The following is a 27,222-nucleotide window of genomic DNA, read 5'->3' on the forward strand; positions in this document are numbered from 1 at the left end:
CAGAAATGGTATATGTATGATCTGTTTATACTCCCATCTCTGCAATCTCAGATGAGGAGGAGAGGAGGAAGAATTATAGGACGCTGCTCTTATTTATAGAACACCAGTGTGGTAGACACTTTACAAACACAAGGCTTGATACGGCAGACACTTAAGCATGTGTGTATCTCTACTCACTCGAGTGGCCTTATTAAAATCTATGGAAATATCTTCATTAATAAAGTTACTCATGTGCACCGATGTTTGCTAGACCAGGGCCTCAGAGCTTACAGTTGAGGGTTCTGATCCTGCAAACAGCTGCATTGTCTAAAGCAGCTTCCTACATCTGCCTGGAGTAACACTGTATCAGAAAGCTACACTAACAGATCTCTGTGCAGGATTGGAGATACACAACGTACAGACGAAAAGGTGAGGGTGGAGTGAGGTGTAACAAAACTATTTGATCTGAGTTACTTTCATCTATTTTGCGTATTTACTGGTATATGTTTTAGCCTTTTCCTTTTAGTTTTTTAACTTATGCCTAATTGAATTTTGATTGTTAGATTGTTTGTAACCATACCAAATGAGAGTGAGTGTGTGCATGTGTGTATTTGCATGCACATGATATACTCACATGATTTCCTTCTTGTACTGTTTCCTTTTTTCACTCAAGTTTAACCCCTTACCTGATTTCAGTTTTTGCTTTTGTTTCTTATCTCTTATTTTCTGCTTTATATTTTTTCCTGTCCCCATTTGATGGCTTTGGGCAGAATTGCACATGCAAATGGTGTTTGTTTCAGATATGCTTTTCTCTTGGTAAACTGTCTACATTGAGAGTACTTTACCTCTCACTCTTCCTTTTTATTTTATTTTACTTTTTTATATTTTTAGGTGAAATCAGACTATGTTCAGCTTAGAGAAACCCTCACCATAGTGACCAAAGAACGAGATTTGGCTGTGAAGGAGAAACACCAGCTCCAAGCCAAGCTGGAGAACTTAGAGCAGGTCCTAAAGGTATGGCTAATACAATGAAGTCTGGTAACCCAGTGTCTAATAACATTGCCTATATTCTTCATTTCAAATGTAAGAGGCTGAAATAGAATGCTAGAAGAAATATGCTTTCTCTGATGATTCTGTTGCCTGTATAGCATCCCAATTAAGCAAAACACTTATGGGAACACAATGATGATGATTACTTCAAGCACAAGTAAGTCCATTCTTATGCAGCAAAACTCTTAAGCATGCACTTGAAGTCACTGGAACTTGAACATGTGCTTAAGTGCTTTGCTAAATAGGGGCCTTCCTAAAACAACAAGGAGTCTGGTGGCACCTTAAAGACTAACAGATTTATTAGGGCATAAGCTTTCGTGAGTAAAAACCTCACTTCTTCGGATGCATCCACAAACAAACACCATTTGCTTGTGCAATTCTGAGGATGCATCCGAAGAAGTGAGGTTTTTACTCACGAAAGCTTATGCCCTAATAAGTCTGTTAGTCTTTAAGGTGCCACCAGACTCCTTGTTGTTTTTGTAGATACAGACTAACACGGCTACCCCCTGATACTTGGGGCCTTCCTGACCATTAGATAAAGATGACTTTTATTACTGGGTTTTTTTCCCCCTGATGGTCTTGTAATAAAATGAAATAAATAATGAAGATACCACTTTGAGGGAGTCATCAAACTAAAAGGGAGGGGATATAAAATAAATTATAGCTGCATTTAGGATTTTATAAATTGCTGTTCGAGTGATTTGAGCACATAGTTACTGAATGGGAATCAAGTTGATATGAGGAGGAAAGTATTAAAACCAGCTGTGTGGGTGAAGGATTTCGGGGATGGCCATGGCATAGAGATTGTCATGGGGTCAAATCTTGTCCATGTGGGTAGTGATAGAAAGTCACTGCCAGCTGAATGCTGTTTCTAACCTGGTGAATTAAGCTAGTGGGTGTCAGTCCTGTTCCTTATGGACAGGTCTCCACAACACACCAAATAAAGCCCACTGCCACATTTGGATCTAATTCCATGACTATTGGAAATCTTACAAGAGTGATCAAGGACTGAGAACCACAGAGACTAGTGTATCCTCTCACCCCAGATGTGATCCCTCCAGATTGAGGCTGAATTGTTGTGGAAGAAGCTTACGCAGCCGGTGTCCATGCTCCAGCTGTTTTGTAGAGACACAGAGGTTTTCACTTTGCAGAGTCATCAGTTTGACACGTCCTTTTAAACGTTAACAAATTCTCTTTATTTTTAATCACACATTTAATCCTTTCAGTCTGGGATTTTATAGTATGCTAAGGGCACTATCATACTTCTGCTTAGGGGGTGATTGTATAATAGCATGTGTAGCATTGCTTCCATTAAATAATTCAATCAACACATAATTTCATTTTCCACTAGTGGCTGCATCCTGTAGGAACACAGATACAGTAACTCCTCGCTTAATGTTGTCGTTATGTTCCTGAAAAATGCTACTTTAAGCGAAACGATGTTAAGCGAATCCAAGGAAATTTTTTTCACCAGACAAAAAACTATATATATATATACACACACAGTATAAGGTTTAAACAAACAATTTAATACTATACACAGCAATGATGATTGTGAAGCTTGGTGGAGGTGGTAAAGTTAGAGGGTGGAAGAAGGTAGGATATTTCCCAGGGAATGCCTTACTGCTAAATGATGAACTAGCATTCAGCTGAGCCCTCAAGGGTTAACAAATCATTATTAATGTAGCCTCACACTCTACAAGGCAGCATGAATGGAGGGAGGGGAGACAGCATGGCAGACAGAGACACACACCCTGTGTGTGAGAAAGAGAGAGAGATGTGCATTGCCCCTATAAGTACGCTGACACCTTTCTAAGTACACTGCCTTTAAAAAGATCAGGAAGTTGAGACAGCAGTTGTGGCCAGCGTACTGAGCCCTGTCCCCACCCTGCTCCATATGGAGAAGGGGTAAGCGGGGGGCAGGAGTAGGGGGGAGGGGGACACCCTGACATTAGCCCCCATCTTTCCCCTCCCCTACACAGCAATCAGGAAGCTTCTGGGAGCAGCTCCAAGGCAGAGGGCAGGAGCAGCACATGGCAGTGGAGGGGGGGACAGCTGAACTGCCGGCAATTTATAGCCTGCTGGGCGGCCGCTGCACAGGGAACTTAAGGGAGCGGGGGGCGGCCGGTCCACCCTGGTTCAAAGCCCCCACCAGCTAGCTGCAACAGGCTGCTTTTCCTGCAAGCAGTGGACAAAGCAGGCGGCTGCCAAACAACATTATAAGGGAGCATTGCGCAACTTTAAATGGTCATGTTCCCTAATAGATCAGCAACGTAACAACAAAACAACGTTAACTGGGACGACTTTACATGAGGAGTCACTGTAGCAGTTGTCCATTTCTGCTGTGTCAGGATTTGTCAATAGTTGCATCCTACCACACTGTAGCTTTTAAAATGTGTATATTTGTATTCTGATTCACTAAAGGCAGAATTCTGTTGAATGTTCTCCATAGGTGGTTGATTTTGGTGTGTCTTTAATAGACTCAGATGGTAGGGCCAAATTGTGATACCCTTATTCATGTATTTTGTCAGAATCTGGCTATTCGTGTTCATTGTAAATTGAGTTATGAATCTTTATATATCCTTTTCTGTATTCTTATAATGTTCACCTCTCACAGCTTGTAATTTGCATCTGTATAATGCAATGTGAATTATGGCTGTACTGAAGACGCAAGAGTCTTAATTAGGAGCTCTCAGTTTTTTCTGAAGATGAAGACCAACAAACCATGGTGTTGTCTTCACTGGGCTTTTTCTTAAATTTCCCCCCAGTTGTTGTTCCTTTCTTTTATGGAAAGGCTAGGAGCTCCAGTCAAGGATTTGGGCCTTATTGTGCTAGGTGCAGTACAGACATCTAACGACGAAGGCAGCCTCTGACCTGGAGAGCTCCCAGTGTGTACGTGATGGGCTGTGTCATCTGGATGAAACAGACAAACAGAGTGGAGATGAGTTGAGAGGATGAGGTCAGAGTGAACAGTAAAACAGATTAGGAAAAGAGAAGCCACAGCTCATCACTTGCCCAGCCAGTGCTAGCTGGCAGCTATATTGTAGGCATTCAAGCAAAGTTAGCTTTGGAGGAGGGATTTTGCCAGGGAGGTGGCAGCTTCAGAGATTTTACCAGGGAGCTTTTCCAATGCAAAGATGGGCAGCATGAGAGAAAGCACAGATGTGCTCGAGTGAGAAGTGGTCAGGCAAGTGGACCTAGTTTACAGATGCCTTTCCCATGGTTTTTACCACATCATCTAGATGTGTTATAAAAAGGGTCACATGACACAGGAATGAAAACACGGGGACCTTAGAGCTACCACTGTTTCTAACAATGGTGGAGCTGCATTGCTGGTAGTGCTTCAGTGGTAATTTTTAAGAGAAAAGCACATTGTAACACAGCCTGTGTGTCGGATATACCTTCACAGTCCGGAAAGACGAAGGATGTGTTCAGACAGTTCGAATGAAATGTTGATCCAATGTTGAGCTTCTTTTGACAGGGTGCCAGGCTGTGGCTTGTTTGACAAGGTGAAAAACCCGAAGTTTTCCCTTTTCAAACCACTGAAGCAGTGAGCAAAGAAGAGATGAAATAGAGGAAGAAGAGGCGAGTATCTGGACTAGAAATAAAAATAGATGGACTGAGTTCTTCAGTGAACTCTCAAGGTTACAAACAAGATTTTTCTGCAAAGAATGTTTGATTAGTAATGCTGGCAAGCTTGAGCTGATATTTGTCATAGATAGAACTGGCCAATATTTTTTCGATGCTTGGAAACTATTCACAAATTGTGGTCCGATTTGGCTGATAGTTTTGTCCAACCCTCCCCTCCCTCCTCCCCCTCCCCCCCCCCCCCCCCCCGAAAACAAACAATTCAGAAATGTTGAAACAAAGTGTTTGGGCAATGTTACTTCAAATCACCATTTTTGAAACAAAAAATGCCAATTTAAAACGACATTTTTGAAATGTTTTGTTTGACCTGAACAGAATTGTGGGAGTTTTTGCATTTTGTTGAGAGAAACTGGAAAAATTCACTTTGGGTTTGAAACAAGTCAAATTATTTTTTTGATTTTTTTGGTTTGGCCACTGAACCGAAAAAATCAGTTATTCACTCAGCTCTAGTTGTAGATGCCAACCATGTATTTTGAAAAGGGTTTGGCAAAGACTTGGTGCTTGATTTGTGCTCCCACTGACCTCAATGGGAGTTTTGCCATTGGCTGCAGCAGAAGCTGATTTTGGGTCTTTGGAGATACGTGTGATGATGAAAGCAGGTGCCTGCCTCTCTAATCGTTAACCTGGAGAAATCTCATTGTGTTGCTGCACTTTCATGACCGTTCCCTTCCAAACCCCCTCTCCATAGCTTTTATTTAATGTTGACTGAGAGACGAAGAAAAGGTTTTCAATTTAACAGATGGGGATCAATAATGCATACAAGTTACATCTCAGTGAACCACTAGAGAACTGTGGGAATGTCAGAGTCAAGCTGGCTGCTGCACAAGCCTAACCATCCCAGGCTACATCGACACTACCGCGGTAAGTTGACCTACGTTACGCAACTCCAGCTATATGGATAACGTAGCGGGAGTCGACGTATCTTAGGTTGAGTTACTGCGGGGTCTACACCGCGGGGGGCCAACGGGAGAAACTCTCCCGTCGACTTACCTTACTCTTCTTGTCGGGAGCAGAGTACAGGGATCGACTGGAGAGCGATCTGCTGTCGATTTGGCGGGTCTTCACTACCCTGAATATTGCTCTGAAGGAGATTAATAGTGTTCTAGTTGCCAGTGGACAGTCGGCACCAGCAGAACGAATTGAAAATTCTGGTGCAAATAAAAAATACATGTAATGGAAAAGGAAAATTAAACTGCATACTCGAGTGGAGGTATGATGTACTGCCCTCTGCCTGAGACCAACGTGGCCTTCCCTCTGAGCAAGAAGGGACGCCTTCTCTTGAGCTGCAAGCTAATTTCCTTTTTGTGTTATTTCCTTCCTGGGCTTCTGGGGAATAGAAAACTGACAACTCCACAAACACTGCTGAATGATGTGCTACGCCACTCTGATCCGTGCTCTAGCACTTGCCATGGACCGTGACAGAAAACCAAAGCTCATTTCACAAGGGACTTGGCCAGGATCCACATGTAATGAACCTGGGACACAAGCTAGAGAGATGCAGAACTTCACTGACTCCAGGGGCATGTAGCAGAGAGAAGAAAACCAAAAAAGAAAAAAGGAAATCAACTGTAAATCCATGGCTCATGAAATAGCTGAAAAAATAGACTGCTGTGAATTGACAGTAATTTGCATTTAATCAAGTTTAGTGTCAAAATAAGAACTGTTATTGGCTGGGCTTTTACACGGGTAGACTTTGATGTGAGCAGTAAAACCTGTCTTCTAGTTCAGTATATATTTCGTCTACTAGATCCATAGATATATATTTTGCACTTGCAACTCTGCTAGGCAGATGGGTGCAAGCTGAGGGCTTATTTATTGATTATTATTGCAAAAAAGAGTAAAAACATACGCACAATTCAGGAAGGTAATCTGATGGAGAATGCACCTCAGCACTGCTTGGATGTGGAATTTAGCAAACATTGACTTGAATTGAATTACTCCATTTTATACTGTTGTAGAGCAGACCCTGATTCAGGGTCTTTGTTTGAAAGTGCTGTTGACTTGGTTTCCACTAAAAGAACATTTGTAACGGTATCAGTGCTTTTTCCCTGATACTTTGTATGAGACAAAAGTGAGCATGACCCCGGTGAATTTGCTGCTATGGGCAACTGAATGCATTTTGTTCTTTTCTGAAACCTATTGGAAATACAGGTGAAATAAATTAATATTTGTGAAATTTAAAACTCCCTTTCTCTGATCTTCAAAGCAACCCCTCTGTTTAGATATTTTCCTTAAGATCGGCTGGATTGCAGCAAAGCAGCAACATCTTGTTGTGCTATAGCCTTTCCCCTAAGGAGCAAAACATTACATGTGGAGCCGTATCTCCTTTTTGCTGTGTGGCAGTAATCAGCATTTCTGATAAATGTGTGCTACTGAGATGCTAGGAATTGGAATTTTTACAAGAAAAGAGAATTTCTGTGATGACAGCATCCAAGGAAGCTGCATTTAAAAGTGCCCCAGCCATAATATAATAAAGTGGTACTTGAACCAAAACCACCCTTGAGTTTTGTTGATGTTTTGATCTGAATCTGAACGACATGGTCAGCTGAATCAAATCATTGTATCCAAACAGCCCCGAACTTTGGGGAAGTTCAAATTCTCTTATGAATTTTGCCATCTGAGGGTAATTGTAACTTATTCCATCTCTAAACTTAAAACATGTTCCCCACAGACTTTTTTATTGATTAAATTTCTACTGTAATGATTGTCTATTATAATAGTTCCGCTGTAACCGTTTTCCATATCACATTTTCCATGACCATGATTGGCACTGATTGGCCCCTTTGTTGGCTGTTTAGCAGGAAAGCTAAAGATAGAATGAGCCAAAGAGAGTGACCCTTTCTTACTTCTAAAGATGGACACTCCAGGTCAGAGCTGAGATGCGTTGGCAGGGCAGTGTGAGGAAACTTGTTCTGCTGTTCCCCAGCTTGTCTGTCAATAGATATCTTCAGTGTGTTGTCGATATAACATCTTTCAACAGGGCCATTTTAGGGGCCAATCCTATGAGGTGCTGAGCTCCCTAAATTCCCATTTTGTCTGTAAAGTGTTCTGAGGGCAAACTTTTAAAATAGATTTCCATGAGTCCCTGAGCCAAGAGCATTAAGATGCATTTAGATCTGCTAGGGACTCAGCTATGCCTTGAACTCTTACTCTCAGACAAACCTGTAACTACCAGCTGTGTTCCCCGTGTCAGATGTTATGGCTAAAATAATCTATTTTGGACTTATTGCAATTATCTAATCAAAGTAACGCAGCATTTATTCTTCTCAGGTTTAATCCAAAGGTGAAAAACTAGGGACTAAATTAAGTAAACCACACAATTTCCCTCCAGTTTATGGCTTCTCCAATCTCATGTATTCCTCCATAAATGAAACACTTTCTCACAGGTGAATTCCCCAAAGCCTCTTGTTAAGGAAGAAGTCTGGCATACTGCGAGCTGACATTTAAAAGTAAAAGTAATTTGTAATGCTTCATTTACTAAAGATGTTATAACCAACAAAACTGTTTCTCTAAAATTTCTCCTCTGTGACTTCTCCCACGTAACCCTCTTTCACTACCTGAGCCACAGCCCCACTTGTGAATGCTTATTTCCCTGTCAGATACACATTTCTGTCTCCCTCCACCCACTTTTCTTCTGTCTTTTGAATGATCATGAACACACATTTAATCTGTGGCTTCCAAGAAAGAAACTAGAGGGTCATATTCGGTCTTCCCTGAGTACAGTTATAAAGCTGCGCTCTTTTTGTTACCCAGGCAGAGATGTTGATATGGAGATGGGAAAACAATATAAAGGATTCACAGGATCTGTCCAAAGAAAATTTGACCATGTACTCTACCTAAGGATGAAAGCAAAGGCCACAGAGCTGCTCCAGCTAGTGGAACATGCTACAGCTTGCCTCTTACGCAATAAACGCTGAAGGAAATGTGCTACACACTGGACCTCTGTATGCTTAGCTGGCTTTTTACTGTCACAGTTGAAATCAGCATTGGTGCTCAAGGAGGATCTCTCCTAGTTTCAGTGGGAAAGGGTAGTGGACGGGTGTTTAGCAGGAGAGCCCCTTGACTTTGGAAATTGATTCCCTGTGCTTGGTCTCTTAGACTTCAGGGCCTGCATGATGCAAAGCCCATCGTTTTTTACCGGCCTGTGGGGAAAGTGGGTGAACTGAATATTTGGGTGGTTGAAGATATTGATTTGGGAAGTCTAAGAAATACTTTTTAATGCAACATACCGTTAACTTGTGATACTCACTACTGCAAGCTATTGTAGAGACAAATAATTTACTGATATTAAAGCAGGGTTAAATATATACGTGGTTAAGAAGAGCATCCAGAGTTATATTAATTAGAACAAAATTTAAAGGCTCGATATACAGGTTATAAGCTGCTTATTAGTTGGAGTGAGGAGGATATTTCTCTCAAACTGTAGTGTTACACAAATCACACCTTATTGTGAAGTGTCTGGCATTTTATTTCTTCCTCTGAAGTTTCTGGTGTAGTAACAGGATAATCAGCTATTAATTTATTTTGGCATGACTATTCCTGCCATACCTCAGTGGATAAGCCACTGTTACTCCCTCTTTGAAGCAGTTTTCATCCACCAAGTCAATCAGTTACTTTAAAGTCTCCCTTCAAGTCTGCAGTATTTATTTCTCTATTTTCCAGTGCCCTATTTTCTTCATATATGGCTCCAGTAAAGTCATGAGAGGTCGTCATAATGTGTCATATATTTTACTAGACTTCTCGGTAAAGATGTTAAGCCAATATAAAGTTATTAAAAACAGATGATGGCTCAGAGTGGCTCCTTAGCTTCTGGACAAAAACCGCCTAAGGTTTCAGTTTATAAATGGCTCTTATTCGGGATGCTCTATTTTATGGATTTTTTTTTTTAGCAATGCCTTGTCTTTATCAGAGCCAAACCTCTGCAAGCTGGTGGCTGGTGGGATGATGAACTGGCCTCATGTACCTGACCTTAAATCTTGATGTCACTTTTTATAGTCTGCTTCGTTGCTCTTTTTTGAGATTTCCTGGGGCTCGTTTTCTAAGGAACGAGATAAAGGGTTGTTGAGTCTTCACCAAAAGCAAATCTCTTGTCTTTTATTCTTCTGGGCTATTGTTAAAGAGAGTACTTTTGCCAGATTGCTCCTTCCCAGCTCACCTCAATCATGACCTGGTGGGATCAAGCCCGAGGGGATTAAGAGAACATTTTAGACTCTTGGCTTTAAGCCCTAAGCCTCTTTTTTTTTTCTTGTTTTTCTTTTTTTGAGCAACGATTGTGGAAGTGCTGAATGGCATCAAAACTATGCTGGGAGGTAGGTGGGAATGGATGACTCAGCAAGTTTAGTGAACTAGCTAAAAGGGAGGCTAGGAACTGCTGTTTTTGTAGCCTATTTTAAATAGCTACCGAAACTGGCCACTTCAAGAGATGGGTCTTCAAATGATGGTGTTCAGTGATCACTGAGTGGTTAAGGCGCTTGCCTTATTCTGTGCTAGTTCCAACTGGCTCCGCATAACAACAAGAGCTTCACAGTGTTCTGCTCAGACTCACTGCTTTGGAAACTCAGCCCTTAAAGGAACAGTCCCAAGTATCACGGTACTCAGTACACTGGGGGATACTTTGGGGTGATCTTTTAAGACAGGAGTTTGTCTGTTACTGGTGGTCTTTTGCATGTTTCATTTCACGAGGTTCACATGATTCCCGTTTCTAGGGAATGCTTCTGAACCCAATGTTCAGTTTATGCATATGGGTCTGAGTGAAGCAGGTACAGTGTTTGCTCCTTGTTTTATAAGACAAGTGTTTTTCAATATTTTCGTCATTGGGAACTATTCCCATCCCTTCTATCATGTAGCTACATTGTCTCAGTACACAAACATTTCATTGAAAGATTGCTTTGTAATGCATTAGCAAACAATGCTTTTTTGTGTAAGGAGAAAGAGGAAGTAATTGAATAAAGATGACATTTAGCTTGTTGACGATAATTAGTTTTTTCAGTTGTTTAAAGATCCTAAAGTAGCTTTGTGTCCCATAAGCCACTGACTGTGGTTAATCATAGAATCTCAGGGTTGGAAGGGACCTCAGAAGGTCATCTAGTCCAGCCCCCTGCTCGAAGCAGGACCAATCCCCAGACAGATTTTTACCCCAGTTCTCTAAATGGCCCCCTCAAGGATTGAACTCACAACCCTGGGTTTAGCAGGCCAATGCTCAAACCACTGAGCTATCCCTCCCCCTGAAAAATAGTTTTACTACATACTATTGGGGTCTTTGGATCCTCTTATGCCTCAAAAGCCAGAGAAAAGGCAGTGTTTGGGATGTTCCTCTAAGTCAGATTTTTCCTTCACAAACATGTTTCTATGAGAAAAAATGTCTAGTCCTGCAGAAGCTTATATTCCCGGCTCTGTGTTCAACCCTCGACTGCTTGTAGCTCAATTGCTGCAGGGATTCCTGGGCTGGGGTGGCAGGAGCATGTGCAGATAGCCTTTTACCGTGCCTCTGGTGGCTAGCCCCACAAAATCCTCTATTCCCTGCTCTGTGCCTCATCCCTCTGCTGCCTGCAGTCTAGGTGCTGGGGAGGCCAGGGGACTTTAAGAGGCCAGTTGCACTGCAGCTTGTAGGGACTCAGGCTAGGGCGGCACCATACGCACTAGAAGTCCCGCAGCAGTATCAAGTGGTACTGCACCTAGTAGAGCATCCACCGCATTACACATTTATGGCACTACCTCGCTGCTGGTAAAAGACCCTATAGTTCTCCCTGGCTTTCTAACTTCCAGACTGGTGAGAGACTGTGTTTTCTAGTGTCATGACACATGTTCTCCCTAAATCCTGGCCTGGCCTGGCCAGACATGGAAGGGACTTATTTCACAGCATCCCTGCCCTCTGCACTATAGTCAACAGATTTCCGAAGTTGGCCCCTTTCTACACCCTGCGGTGGAGTTCAGCACATAGACTGTAGTTTGCAGCAAACCAGCAGCTCTGAGTAGCACATGAAGGCAGGAGGGAGGTTGGGGATTTCACAAGAGAAAGCAAAGGCTCACACTAGTACCTTTAAGGGAACCTATCCCTAGTTAGCATTGCAAGCTGAGGTCACAATCAGTGAAGTAATGCTCAGAATCAGAGCTGTGGTGCTACTGTGGCCCAAGTAATTTTCAGTCTCCCCAAACTTGTTTACTCAGTCTGTCTGTCCAGTTGCATTCTGGGGAATATCTCTTACCAGACTAGTTTAGTTTAGCAAAATGTACACAGAGCACACTTACATTGGTGTGAGTTCTGTGTTCCCTTTGCAGTTTAGAAAAGGCCCGAGGGACTTCCAAGGGTGGTGATGTTGTCTCAGTGGTGGGCAGGGCCGGCTCCAGGCACCAGCGAAGGAAGCAGGTGCCTGGGGCAGTCAATGGAAAGGGGCGGCAGTGTGTCCGTTGTCGGGGTGGCAGGTCCGGAGCGGCAGCGGCGGCACTTCGGCGGCAGCTCAATCGGGCTCTTGGGGCAGCAAAAAAGCTGGAGCCGGCACTGGTGGTGGGAGAGGAATATGACCTCAGCGGTGACATTTTTGGCTTGGAAGAGTCAGAGGCAAAAATGAGGATGGATAAGGGGGCCGAATCTTCAATGCATCAACAAGGGCTTTAGCCCTGAGGATAATGAGGAAAGGGCAGGTTTGGGTGATAGTAAAGTGACTGGTCATGGGGAGATGGGACGGTAAGAGTCAGTGCTGATATAATGATGCAGGCCTGGTACAGTGGAAGCTGAGTGCAGGTGGACTTGTTTTGTCTGATCTATTTCTAACCCATCTGCAACAAATTACTTGGCGTATATATAATGGCAAAAAAAAGTAAATAATTTTGATGAATAATATCTTTTTATTTTAAGAATTTTTCTATATTTATTCATTTAAACTTTCACAGTTGCAGGAAATTTGGGGGGGATAAGAGAATGGGGTGGGGTCTGACAATATTTAATTAATGGCAGTAAATGTTGAGATTCAAAACATTAAACTTTATTACAGTTAAAACACACATTGTCAACATCACATGTCAAAGTATTCAGAGTAAATATCTTTAAATCAAATTCTCAATAAGTTCTCAAGCAGCTTTTTCCTTACTTTGACTATTTGTAAATTTTGATTATTATTGATGGAGATACCTTTTCATCTGTGTTTGTACGGTGAAATCAACATTCACGGATATTTACTGATAAAAATCGAATTTTTCCAAGCCTACCTGTATAGTAGTCCTGCCATTTCCCCCTCACAGTTGCAGTTACTTTCTGTTGGCCAGTGATTGGGGAGATGCATTAGAAAACATCGTGTCATGGAACCAAAGGGTTAGGTCACTCTCCTTTTCTCCCAGAACTCTTCCTTCATTAGGGTTCCTCTTCCCACACCTCAAGCATTCACAATATTGCATATCAATTCTCTGTAGTGTTGGCTGGGAACAAAACACCCTGAGCTGCAGTTTTCTGGTTTAATTAATCTTTTTCAACTCATGCGCTAGGTACTGAAAGAAAATCCCCGATAAAAGTTTCCAGAGCTCTCTGGGGAGGTAGAGGCATAGTTTGGGGACTGGTATTGAGAAGCAGGCAGTTTACTGCTCCAGAGGCTTTGCTATCCAGACAGCTCTGCAAATATGTGGTATTTTTAGAGAGATGTGGACAGATTGAATGATAAAAACTCCTCTTAGTTTAAAAGAATTACAGGTGCTTGTTTTAATCACATATTTAACCACTGACAATAGTGGGGACAGCTTTACAGTTTCCAATATATATGTTTTTTCTGACTGTACTTAACTGTCTTATTTCTGTATTGGGAGGGACATTAACATATGCAGTGTGAGTATTATGTATGATAAATTATGTAGTTATGTCCAAACCACATTATCAAATAGGGTAATATTTCTAAGGTTTCATGGTACCTGTGCAGCACCATTTTTAACAATAGAATCAGGAATGTAGCACAAGAAAGTTGGTTTGGATATGAATTTCAACCCCAGTTTCACAGATCTATGGTCAATCTCTGAAGCTCTTTGTAAACATGCACAAACCTAGCTCATTGCTCACCTTCAAATCCCTTCTTAAAATCCGCCTGTGCTGGGATACCTACAAAAAACTTACAGTGGCCAGGCAGGTAGTGTGCTGAGACCACTGCCTATCATGCTGATCAATTTTATCTCCCTGTTTCTTCATGCTCTCCATCTACCTGTTGTCTCTTGTCTTATACTTTGGTTGTAAGTTGTTTAGGGAAGGGACCATCTTTTGGGTCTGCTTATACAGAGCTTAGCACAGTGGGGTCCTGACCCGGGACTGGGGATCCTAGACACTATTACAGTGCAAATAACAATAACCTTTTGCATGCTCTTCGGCCTAATGTATGTCAGGAAATGGATGGAATTAACTGGGTATTATTTAATTCTCATTTTACCCTGGAAAAACTTAGCTTAAAAATGGCCAGCTGGTTTCCCATCTCTGGAAAGGTTTGAAGAATATTAAGTCTGATTTTCATGTTAAGAAAGAAATGTAGTTATTCCTTCTGTCATGTCAGGATGTACTAACTCAGCTGAGGAGTAAGTACCAGAATGTGCTGAATTAGCTAACTCTCTGAAAATAGGGTTACCATATTTAAAAAATAAAGAGGACACTCCACGGGGCCCTGGCCCCACCCCGCTCCCATCCCCTTCCCCGCCCCTTCCCCAAAGTCCCCGCCCTGACTCCGCTCCCTCCCCTGAGCGCCCGCATTCCCCCTCCTCCCTCCCAGCCACACAAAAAGGGCTGCCCGAGCGCTACCGGCTTCACGGTTTGCCGGGCAGCCTCCAGACCCTGCGCCCCCGGCCGGCGCTTCCCCAGTGCAGCTGGAGCCCGGGCGGGGAAGCACCCAGCAGGGGGCGCAGGGTCTGGAGGCTGCCCGGCAAACCATGAAGCCGGTAGCGCTCGGGCTTCAGGCAGCCCCCTTGCCTCCGGACCCTGCGCCCCCGGCCAGGCACTTCCCCTCCCGGGCTCCGGCTGCTGTGCTCCCTGAACTTCTGGGCTCTGTAAGCGCCGAGCTGCCCGAGCGCTACCGGCTTCGGGCAGCCGCATGCCTCTGGACCCTGCGCCCCTGGAGCGCGGGAGGGGAAGTGCCCGGTCGGCAGCTCAAGGTCCGGAGGCAAGGGGGCTGCCCGAAGCCGGTAGCGCTCGGGCAGCTCGGCTCTTACAGAGCCCAGGAGTCAGGGAGCACAGCAGCCCCCGGCGCCCGCTCTAAGGTAAGCTAGGGAGTATTTTTCCCGGACATGTTCAGCTTTTTGGAAATTCCCCCTGGACGGGGGTTTGATTACCAAAAAGACGGACATGTCCGGGGAAAAAACGCACGTATGGTAACCCTACTGAAAAGTTAAATATAGGTAACCTCTCACAGAAAATAGTTTTTTTCCTGATGTGCACTAGGCCATCTTTTCCCCTTCACTCTGCCGTGACAGCAGTGTCTGCAAGAGCAGATGACAAGGCCTTTGATCATTATGTTCTGGTGTGAATTAAGTTTGCACTACATTCAGTGTCACATCCTACTTATCTTTAGGAAACAAGGCTCTGATATTTGAAAGTCAGTTGAGTCAGTGTTAATGTCAACAGCCAGTTATAAATATCAGGGCTTTAAAAATAATTCTGCTCCCAGGGTAAGATTTTCTACCAGTTTTCTTGCAGTTGTACATAATGACAGCTTCCTCTGCAAAACCTCTTCCCCTGTGGCAGGCTTGTTGTGAGGGATGGTGTGCTCACAAAAGCTGCCACAGGCAGGGCTTCTGAGCACAGCCCCTCTGCATCCTTTAAGGGGGCTTCCAAAGGCAACTCCTGGTAGAAGAAGCAGACATGGAGCTGGAGTACAGCTGCATAGGACTAAAATGCAACAGAGAGGCTTCTGCAAACCCACTAGAATCTGCTTCATAGTGGGAATCCTGCCTCTGATCTGGGGGAAACTCTACAAGACCCGGCACCCCCTCCACTCCACCTTAAGGTTCCTTCCCACGTTTTTTCTGCAGGAAGAAGTGACCTGCCCTAGTGTTTTTAAATGTGTGGTCTTCCCCGTGTTTTCTGTGTGCTCTTCTAAATCTATATTTTCTTCATGACATCTGAATGACTCTATGCTTGGGAACTGAATAAACCTTTTTAAGAGGAGGGGGAAATGGATGTGTGTGTGAATTTTCATGTTTAGTGAAGTTCTAGCATGCTAGCACTAGCTAAAACCAACCATAGCAGGGACATGTGGAATGCAACCACCTCTGCCACTGTGATAGACACAGAATTCCATCCTGAAGTCACCAGTTAGTTGCAAAAGCCTGCATAAAACCTTTCTCTTTCACCTGCCTTTAAAGCCCTAGAGTGGGAATTAAAGGTGCCCAAACCTTCTTTGTGGCAGATCCTTGTCTCTTCAGGATGAAACTTTGGAGAGAAAGGGTTTTGTTTACACTAAAGAAAGAGAACTGATATGCCTTTGTTTTGTCTGAAAACTTAATGCTATCGCCTCCTTCACCTGCTTTTGCTGTCCCGACCTGGTTAAATTGTAAAGCAACATTTCAGCAATTATAATACACCGTTGTAGACTTGCACTAAAATGACTCTGAGATGCACTGAGGTCAGACTAGATGACCTGATGTTCCCTGAAATTGATGACTCTATGAATTGCTGATTACCAAATATTGAGATTAAGCAAACTGACAAAAGAAAAGAAAAAAAACTCAATGAATAGGGCCCCTGCATTGCTATATGTACTTGTCCATTTATTTTTACAGATCTAGTTTAATATTATTAATTATTTATAGTTTCTTCATAGTAAATGTGCTGTATTAGGTTTTGTAAAAATTGTTAAGTCTTAGTAACATCAGACTGAGCCACAGCAAATCTGCTATTAAATCTTTGAGGCGTGGAATGAGGTTACTGGATTTTTTGTAAGAATGTTTGTCGTTGCAGATTATCCTAGTGAGAATTGTATTGTACTGTGTACATTCTGCCCCAGGGTTGCCCTTAATGTAAGACATTTAAGGAAGCGCCATCAGTGCCTGCATCCTGTAGACTTTTATATGAGAGCTGCTGAAAGCACCTGGGTACAAGACACATGGTCTGATTCTAATGTCAATCAGGAGTAACTTTACTAAGTCACTGGAGTTATCCAGTGTACATGAGAGGAAAATCAGTCCCACAACCTTTGGCCATAGCCAAATGCTGAGAAAAGTAGATATTTCCTATGAACACATTGGGGTAACTTTGTAAAACACATGAGGATCTAAAGCCTGCAGCCCTGGTTATAAACTCTGCAGTCAAGAGGCTAAATCCTCAACAGAAACTGCACAAAACCCTAAGTAGAGTTCAGAATAGGCTCCACTGAAGTGCAAAATTGGGGGATGAAATAAAACTTGTCTTGAAGGCAGAGAAGATGCATTGGCTTTCTGTATCGTGCCTGTTCATGGGCCTGTGTGACTGATGGTTCAATAATATCATTTCTCTAAAGGGATACAGCCGGAATGCTAACATTTCTCTTCCAATGATAATATTCTGGGCATTGTGTGTCTACTATTAGCAAGATATTACTGGACTCTCCTCTCTTGTTGGCTGTTTAAATAAAATAGTGTCTCCAAAGTAAAATTAACGTAAGTGTGCTGTACAGTTTTCTCAGAGTGAAATATTTGTAGACCCTAGAGTTCAGCAGCAGCCATTTGCTTGAAAGTAGGTTTCAAACACCATTGCAGATGGTTAGAAAAGCACAGTGCCACCTGAGAACCCAATTTATGTGTGTGAATCCATGATTTGCAAATACACCTTCCACCTCCTTCACCTAATTCCACCAGCAGTGGCGTCTGAATAGACCATGTAAACAACCTGCCCGTGTCCAAACTACAGGAATAGGAAGGACTTTATTTTCACAGAATGTGGGCTTTTGAACCACTAACGGGGTTTTTAATTAATGCTTGTCACTGTTGTCAAGAGAAGCTGTTCGTCAGCTGCTTATTACTCGCACAAGGAATGGTTCTAATCAGTTTCTATTTAAATGCTGGTCCACCACTTCTAGCCCTGGTCCTTTAGTTCCTTTTGTTCTCGATTCTTAGCCCACAAATGAAGGTGTATTCCTGTCAACTCCGAATTTTGAAATAATCACTTAACTTTGCTTGAATTCATTCAAATGGCTAATGCCAGAGTCTTTTTTTTTTTTTTTAAGGCATAGGGGAGGCTGCATTCTTGTTCCAAGTCATGCACTCTAGGTAACAAAGTATATTAAATCCTCTTGTTCGTATTTACTAGAGCTGTGCTCCACTTTGAATCATTCCTTTATTTCCTCGCAAATGTCAGCAGGAAAGTACCAGTAGGAGAACTAGTGCTGCAGAGCACAACAAAAAGTTGCTAACTTCTTCCCAGTGTGCTGTTGTGTTGTGATGGGCCCTGTGGAACTCTTAAATGAACGGGATAGTCAGTTGCCTGTGCTGGGGATGGTGGAGCAGATTTAAACCCACACGAGCAGTTTTTAGGCTATATTAGCTTTGTGGGAAGGCTTAACAGATTGAAAGTTACACAATATAAACAACATTTTTTCAAATGACTAATGATTTTTGGATGCCTTGATTTTTGGTCACCCAAGCTGAGATGCCTTAAAAGGGCCCGATTTTCAGAAAGTGATGAGCACCCACTCTCTGAAAACCAGGCCTTCTTAAGGTGTCTCAGACTGGGCACCCACACAATAATTTATAAACCCCAAATCAGTAGTTCTGAAGATCTTGGGCTGTGGTTTTTCACTAACTCATCAATAAAAAGTAAATATTAAAGAACCCAACCATCAAAGTGAAGCCAGATAGAATATTGAAGATGTTGCTGTCTTCGTAGCAAATACATCCATATTGGTACCAGCCAGCCACTTTATACTGTCCCCCTTTGTTATTAATACCACGTAGCCCAGAATGATAACTCATTAAAGAAGACAAACAATAGACCCACTTGGGTAAGACCTTTCTCTTCTACACAGTGAGAGAAATTCTGACCCCATTATAGTCAGTGGCAACCCAGTATCATTTCTGCCCTCAAGCACAGTTACCTGCTATGGTTTTCAAGTAGTAACCCTCATTGCCACAAGTACCATATTGTGCTTATGCTCTCAATCTGTAATATCGGCTTCAGCAGGGAAGAGATCGGAATCTAGGAAGAGATCTTTTTTTAATTTCCATTTATTGCACAAGGTGATTTGAAAGTATAGTAATATGAGGCAGCACTTTGTTATCCTTTAATGAAAAAGATTAGTATCTACAAAGGATGTCTTCAGTTTGTGCTCTTCTGAAGAGTCCTGCATCATATTAGTTTGGGTCATTAAATGAAGGTTTTCTTAAAAAAAAAAAATCCCTATATTTTTCAGGACTGTGTAGTCAATTTTATCCAAATCCACCTGTCTTATTTTTGCTTTGTATTTGTTGTTATAAATAATAGGCAGATAGAGCATCAAGGTCAGAATGTTTCTTTATGATGAACATGAATGAAGCAAATGAGAGAACAGGATTACAAATAAAGAATCAATTAGGGAATTTGTCAAGTTAAAATTTTCTTGAGATGAAACTATTTAATATGATACAGTTTATAATACTCTGAGGAGATGTCTAGGGTATGCAGTAATTCTGCTCTCTACTAGATGGAATATGAACTGCTCAACTGTGTGCCATGGGCCATATATTGCTAACAACTAATGGAGATTCATATCAAACTAACCATGCACTGCAGTGGAAATATGCCCCTATGGCCTGATAGAATAAAAATTCTATCTGGTTTGCATACCAAAGAGATTTTATATTGAGATCAGCATCATGCTTTAAAATGTTAGCATATTTGATTTCAGAAAAGTACATTAAAATCTCCTAATGAGTTGCTTTCCTTTCCCCCGAAACAGCATATGCGAGAGGCTGCTGAACGGCGGCAACAGCTGGAATTAGAGCATGAGCAAGCCTTGGCTGTCCTCAACGCAAAGCAGCAGGAAATTGAACTCCTGCAGAAGGTAAGTGAAGAAAATGAAAACCAAGTGAAATGGCAAATTGCAGTTTTTGGGCATGGGTAAAGAAATGGATCTCTGCAAATGTCTCCCAAATTGAAGTCCCCCAAAACAATACTGTTTTCCCTTCACGTACTACAGACAGGTGTTTAAGGAGTAATGTATCCTGTTGTCTGCTTTGAATTGATGGTCTGTAACAAACCTCCTCCACCACCCCATCGCAAGCGTCAATAGTTGGCACATTGATCATCCTGGCTTCAATTTGACCCATACACTCTCCTTCATAATATAATTGAGGTTCTTAGTGTGTCTTTTCCATTGTCTTTCATCAAACAGATTCCTGACAACTTAACATGTTCATTTATGAAAGGATAGAGATGGCTTTTCTATTTAGACTATGTTATTTGCGGTAGGGATATTCTCTTGCTGTGTGTATGTACAGAGCCTAGCACCTTGGGACCGATTTTGGTTGAGGCTTCTACCTTCTTCTGTAATACAAATAATTATAATACTAAAGAAAATATTCTGTAGAGATGCAAAAGTGAGGGGACTGGTTTGGCAAACCAGACGGATGAGGAGGTCCAAGTGGTTCAGATGCTAGTCTGAGACACAGGAGACCTGGGGTGAGTTCCCTGCTCCCCCATCGATATCCTGGGGGACTTTGGGCAAGCCACTTCGTCCCTCTGGACCAGATTTTCAAAGATATTTAGGCACCCAGTGAGATTTTCAAAAGGGCCTAAGCAGGTTTGTGCCTGTTGATTGTAATGGGAGGTAGGTGCCTAACCAATTTTGGTGCTCTTGAAAGTCTCACTGGGAGACTATCTGTATCTTCAGGAATCTAAATACCTTTCAAAATCTGAGGCTCCATGCGTCAATTCTCAGTCTCTAAAATGGAACTAGTACCCCACAGGGATATTGTGAAAATAAATACCTTAATACATTGTGAGCGCTGAGATATATGGTAGTGGAGGCCATATAAGTACTTAGATTGACCAGAGTTGGGAGGCTGTTCCGTGCACTGAAAGACAGTGTGAGAAATGGCATCTAAATGAATTAGTAACAGAGGTTAACATTAGGTCTGCACTGATCTGCTCCCTGAAGATTCAGTACTGGCTCACATTCAAAACCTGGGCTAACCTCTCCAGTTGCCTGTTAGGCTCTGATTAGGTTTGCCTTGCCCCCTTTTTTTGGTTGGATATATCTAATTGCTTTAAATAGGTACATTAAAATACTACCAGCATGCATGGGGCAGTAATGTGGTGGTGTGCTAGATTTAGAACTTGCATGTCACTCAGCATTAATATGATGAAGTTCCAAGGTAATGTGCCCCATTAAACAAAGCCAAAAGCTGCTGCTTTCTGATACCTTTGCTGTATTGTTTTGATAGAAAAATAAGTCATTATTCTTTTGATATGTACATGCATGCTTTTATCCCCATCACACAGTGTTTATCTAGTCCTTTGAGCTCCACAAAGAAGAACATAATATTGTTAATCCAGACTTTATGGTGATACAGACTCAGATAAAACAGTGATTCACCAGCAAAGTTTATTACGAGCCTTTGCAATGGAAGGGGGAGTTAACTGTTCTTGCAGTTTTTCTGATCATTTATCAAGAGCTTGTATTCTGGATAGATTTTATTAAACTGGTGATGATTGATAATGTGCTGGTTTCTGTTACCTGTCATAATATGTTTCCTGACACTCTAGGAATCAATATTTTATCAGAGGCTAGCAAGAAGACTTATTATTATAGTACAAGAAGAAATATGACTGTTCATCAGTGCCAAAGGAGATGTTGTTATCGTGCAACAGATTAACATTCAGTTTCAGTAGATACCCTCTACAATGCCTTTAAGGTCTGATCCAACACCAATGCAGAGCAATAGGAGTCTCTCCATTGATGTTAATGAGCGTTGTATCGGGTCTTTGTAGCCAATGGGTCAGATCCAGCGAAGTTAGTGCAGCTGCGCTGATGTACATCAGTGGCGGTTCTGCCGCATGACACTGGAATGTTTATGGGAAATGGTTGTCCTAATGAGGATTGCTTATAATGGTGTGTATGTGCAGAAGTAAGGAGTGTAGGGGCCTAGGATAGCCAGTGTGCTACACCGGTACATTTTGCCTGCCTGACATAATGGTTAACAGAAGGCTTTGACGGATTCACAAATCTGGAGCAAACTTCATTAAAGTTCACGATGAAAACTGAAAGGGAGATAAAATGAGGTTAGCAGGAAATTACTGACTGCTACAGATTCCTTTGAAGTTTCTTAAAAGCCTTTGGCTCTCCCTAACCAGACTCAGATAACTGAATCTGTGATTGGCAGGACAAAACACTAAATTCTGTGCTAGACATCTCTCTCTGTCTCTCACTTCTGTACAGTGAAAAACACTTACGTGTTGTTTGGGGGAGTCGATCCATGCTCCACAGTCTCTCCTCTTGAACCCCTTCTCCCCATCTCTTTCTGTGTTACCAAAAGCCCATGCTCAGGCTCCGAAGAAGTGGGCTGTAGTCCACGAAAGCTTATGCTCTAATAAATTTGTTAGTCTCTAAGGTGCCACAAGTACTCCTGTTCTTTTCTCCCTTACAAAGGATCACACTGTAGCAGCTTTCAACTAAGGATCATAAAACAATTTACAAATGTTAATTAATCCTCAAAAATGCACCAGCACACAGGAAAGAGAGAGACTGATAAAATGTTATCCACTAGAAATACAGTCACTTCTGGTGTGGAACACAGTGTTCATTTAACAGTGCACAAGAATACTCCACAACAGTTGAAGACAAGAAGTACAAATGAAAATGCAGCCATTGTTTAGCTAGACAAACTATAACATTGTAATTTGGCCAGGACACTAATGTTCTGAGATCTTTAATGGCCACACGGCCATCTGAAAAACACACAACTTGTACCAGAGCACCCCCTACTGGTTTAAGAAGGGTGTTGATTCAAATGTTAACTCAGAGAGATCAATCAACATATATTTATTTACTTTGTAGTATGCAATATAACCTTAACATATGATGTAGCCCATTACTGCATTTGGGTAGTTACCCCAATGAGCATTATTATTTTTAAGATCATGTTTATATTGACTAATGTTAGCTTGGGTAAACTTTCCAAATACACAAAGAGTTTATATAACCATAACAGTACCTACATGCACGCCCCACCACCCCTCAAAATCCCTCTTTTATAGTTCATTCAATTTGGTATAAACCTAGGGTAGAGTTTTCACTACATGTCTGCTAAAATTGTACAATTTCACTGTGAAATTACAGTTGTAGCGACCTAGTTTGTCAAGGACCCAGAAACTAAACTTAGGCTTGTCCAAATGCATGGAGAGTTTTTAAATCTATTGATTAAATATGTGAAATTCAGATAGTAATTATATATAAACTGGGATACCAGTCATGAAAATGATGTTTTAGTGGAATTTCACCATATTTTCATGGGCATAAAGATTTTACTTATATATGATCTTCTGTGCTGTCCATTGGTGAAACCTACATGCCCCATTTACAATTAATATGTTTATATTTTTTAATTTAGCTAAACTATAACCTAAATAACAGTTCCCAAACTGACTTATGGGCCACCTGTGGTTTATGAAGCACTTGCTAGAGGCATGCAAACAGCTAATTGGTCAGGGAAGGATTAAATAGCTAATAGTTGAAAAGACCTTTACAGATACAATGCATCATACGTGTACTAAAATGCCAAAGTGTTTACGTGCTTTGCTGAATTAGGACTTAGCTGTTATTACTGGATTTGAGCTCCAAGACTAAATAAGTGTTATGCACATAAATATGTGCATTTTCTCTTTGAATTTCTCACAGCAGAAACTTTCCTCCACATTTTAGCTGTCATGTCCTTCAAGCATTAGTCTTAAATATTGCTTCCAGTCCACTGTAGTAGTTAAATGTCCATATCTTATTACAATAAAATTAAACATTTTTTCATCGGCAGTTAACACTGTTTTACCAATCGTCAAACAGCCCTATTAAAGCAAATGTTAACTATTGCCAGTTTTTAAACTGTTGAGTTGAATGTCGTTGTACATAATTGCCCACCACCTTCTGCATTGTGGCAAAATTCTATTCCATTTAACTCCTTTAGCATGAAATTTATTGTTGGAAACAATTTTTGTCACTTAACTTGGATGATTTTAGTGGTCATTTATCAGAGTGTGTTTTTTTTTTTTTTTTAAAGCATGCCATATGTACTGCCAGCTGAAAAGAGCTGTCGTTTAATTAGCTGATTTCGTCAAAAATTTTCATTTGATTAAGATCCATTCATTAAGATTAAACACTTTATAACTTGGATTCATTAATTAAAATTTAATTTCATAGAGCATTTTGAAATGTTAGCATATTCATAGCATTTTAAAGTCATATATAGATATAGAGAGATTTTTATTAGCCATTATATTTTATTACTTGAATTTTTGAGAGGCCTCTCATGTAGCATCTCCAGGGTCCTTGTCTTAGTTTATTTAAGCAGTGACAATATTTTTCAGTATTTGAGCACAGCCACCCTCCTCATTCTCACCTAATCCAAAATCTCTGTTTTAAATGAGACCCTACCCAGAAATGATAGAGCAGGCAGCCAGCCATATCTGTTACCTTAAAAAAGAATCTTTATTAAATGATCGTTTCAGTTAAACCATAAAGTTGATTTAAGAACAGTTAATTGACTTCATTTCCCCATGTATCCCTGATGCCTGTCACATCATCATAAATTTGCAGATTTGTCCAATTTTTGCAGAGACACAGAAATGAACATGAGCTATACCAGGGCTTTTAAAATGAGTTTTAGTTTGGCTTCAGGAACTTCAGTAGAACCCTGTATTTCTCTCTCAGAGATAACAGATAAACAATAAAGGAACCAAAGCTGCATCCTTGCTCCGGCAAACTATTCCCAGAATCAGGTCCTGGATATTGTGGTTTGACCTTTCAGATCATTCTTAATCCCACATTCTTGTTTACACTTGCAGTTTTGCAGGTGCCATCAATGTGTAGCTGTCTATAACTGAAATGCAGACATACTTGTGGGCACAAGATCTTGTCTTGTCTTCCTCATGCTGCTACTTCCATTGACTTTAATGGGGCTACTCCTATTAGTGAGGCAAGCAATATTTTACCTAAATTATTCCTTTGATGCAGGGAAAGAGTCTCTTAACATAAAACTGGTTTCCACTTCAAATCTTGCACATGGTTGTTTTTCAGCACCTCTGCATCTTTGCAGATTTCCACAACATAGTTTTAAGATAAATTTGTATTAAACTGGCCCCTAATAAGGCACAATATAAACTGAATTAGAGCTGAATTTGCTGGTGGAGAAGCTAAAACCAACCTTTGTGAGGCATGCTCTAGAGAGACATTGTTAGCAAAATTTGGAATTGTTAACAATAGCTTTAGCCTTCTCTCACTGCTGTATGGATAAAGGATCCCACCTGGATGGGACAGGTGTGTATTGGGGGGTCTATGTATGATCCTGGAATAGAAAAGGGTGAGAACCATCAAACAATAGGATTTTAAGACTTTATCTATTAAATTGCACTTTGCAAAACAAAAAGGATATCTATCTACTATGTAGCAAAATTAAATTAAAAAAAACGTTAATAATCTTCTAATGGTTTTAGGTTACAACAGATCACAAGACGGCTCTCATTTTCTTGCAGTTTTGAATCATAATCCAATCAGGGCACATTTGAAGTGAACCCTAAATGTTGTACTCTCAGTAACATTGACACAAAACATCTGATGGCATTGCAGCATGTTATGAATTGTTTTGTTACCTGACTACTTACGTTTAAAGTTAAGCATACACTTTGTTGATTTGGAGCCAGGGCAGGTGCCAGGTCCAGCCCCCATTGACTTTAATGGACTTTGGTTCAAACCCATATACAGTGTAGTAATCAGTGGCATTTTGTTGAGTTAACAGGTAATATATTCATGTAGTGCTGGCTCTGCTTATTAAATTTGATTTCATTGTATTTTATCTGAATATAAGACTATACAAATAAAAGTATCATATTCAGGCAAACTTGTAGTTATGTTTTATTCTAGTGCAAAATGAATATGGCATGACCGAGTAACCCGGTTTCTTCCTTTTTTTAATTGTCAAAAAGGCTCAGGTTGAAGCAAAGAAAGAACATGAAGGCGCAGTTCAGCTGCTAGAGGTAAGGAAGCCATTGTTTAGTCTTGTCACCGTTATACCAGTTCCTTTCTCATTATAGTCATATAAGACCATGATTGCTTCTAGCACACTGTAGTAATTCATGGGTAAATATTCCTCTTCATTTGTAACTCATTTATGCGTTAGATGATGCTGTTATGGTCCAATGGCTAGAGCACTGAATTGGGAGTCCAAGAAACCTGTGTTTTCTTACCACCCGTAACTTCACGTCTCTGTGCCTCAGTTTCTGCATCCATAAAATTGAGATAATGATACCTTTCTTTGTATACTGCTTTGAGATCTATGGATGAGAAGTGCTATTATATAAGTATTATTATTGTTTATTTTCCATCATTCTATTGCAAAAGAATCTAAGGTCGGTTTATAGATCATAACAGTTAATGGTAAAGGTAAGATTGCATTAGCAATAGGTGTCCATCAAAACTCCTTCTATTCATCTATCAGGAGAAAAAAATACAGAAATATTTGTTTAAAAGTTCCTTTGTGTTTATTTTAAATCAAGCTTTTTACACATTTCACCATAAATCCCTTAAATTGTACCTACTGTTAAAGAGGGAGAATAGAGGAAAAGGGAAGAATAAAAACAAATCTATATTAGCTTCATTAACAACTTCTCATAGCAATTATGATCTTGGCACAGAGCATTTCCTGGGGATTAATGTTCACCTTTTTTACCTCCCAGCGTGGTTAATGTGTCATGTAAGGTGGCCCATAATATTATGCTGGACCAGGACAAGTGGCAACCAAAGGCAGCAGAAATTAGACCTGGTCGAGAAATTTTCAACAAAACATTTTTTCATGAGAAAATGGTGGTGTGTTGAAACTGAAACTGTTTGCAGGAAAGGATCGATTTCTCAGTTTGAAAAAAAATTTGAATTTTTTTTAAATAGTCCAAATTTAAAATTCTGTTTTTTCTGTTCTAAACAATTTTTGATTTTGAAATTTAAGCTAACTATACTGTTTAAAAAAACTAACAAAAAAAGTCAAAATCCAAACAAAAACATTTAAATTGACCCGAATTAAAAAAATGTTCTGATTGTTGGTTTGTAAAAATGTTCAAGATTTTGGTGATTTGTCCTGATTCAGAATGGGCAAAACTTTTTAAATCTCAAAAAATTTCCCAGGGTGAGAAACAGTTTTAGCAATATTGTAGTAATGTAGTCTGCTAGAGACTGATTAAAAGCTCATTGGAATCAATGGCTGATGTTTGGAAGTGTAGAACACCTCCTACAAGATGATAAGAATAAGTGCTATGGGTGCTATGAATAAGTCCTTGTGGTAAGTAATACCTACCTCTCAGTTAATTTCAGTGCTGGTCACTATGTATTCTGGTTTGTGTTATCTTCCTATTGTGTTATTTGTAGCACTTGGATGGGT

The 27,222-nt window shown here is 40.9% G+C and overlaps 1 protein-coding gene across 4 annotated transcripts in view; it reads left to right on the top strand.

The window, feature by feature from the left end:
• RIMBP2 (RIMS binding protein 2) overlaps positions 1 to 27,222 on the top strand; it is a 374,947-nt gene that overhangs the window by 249,012 nt on the left and 98,713 nt on the right. For all 4 annotated transcript variants that reach the window (XM_054006698.1, XM_054006700.1, XM_054006701.1 and 1 more), the window contains exons 8-10: positions 871 to 993; positions 19,545 to 19,649; positions 25,778 to 25,828. In XM_054006698.1, coding sequence (XP_053862673.1) covers positions 871 to 993; positions 19,545 to 19,649; positions 25,778 to 25,828 — 279 coding nt within the window. The remainder of the gene's footprint in view (positions 1 to 870; positions 994 to 19,544; positions 19,650 to 25,777; positions 25,829 to 27,222) is intronic.

Source organism: Malaclemys terrapin, chromosome 16, assembly GCF_027887155.1.
Source record: "Malaclemys terrapin pileata isolate rMalTer1 chromosome 16, rMalTer1.hap1, whole genome shotgun sequence".
Taxonomy (NCBI): domain Eukaryota; kingdom Metazoa; phylum Chordata; order Testudines; family Emydidae; genus Malaclemys; species Malaclemys terrapin.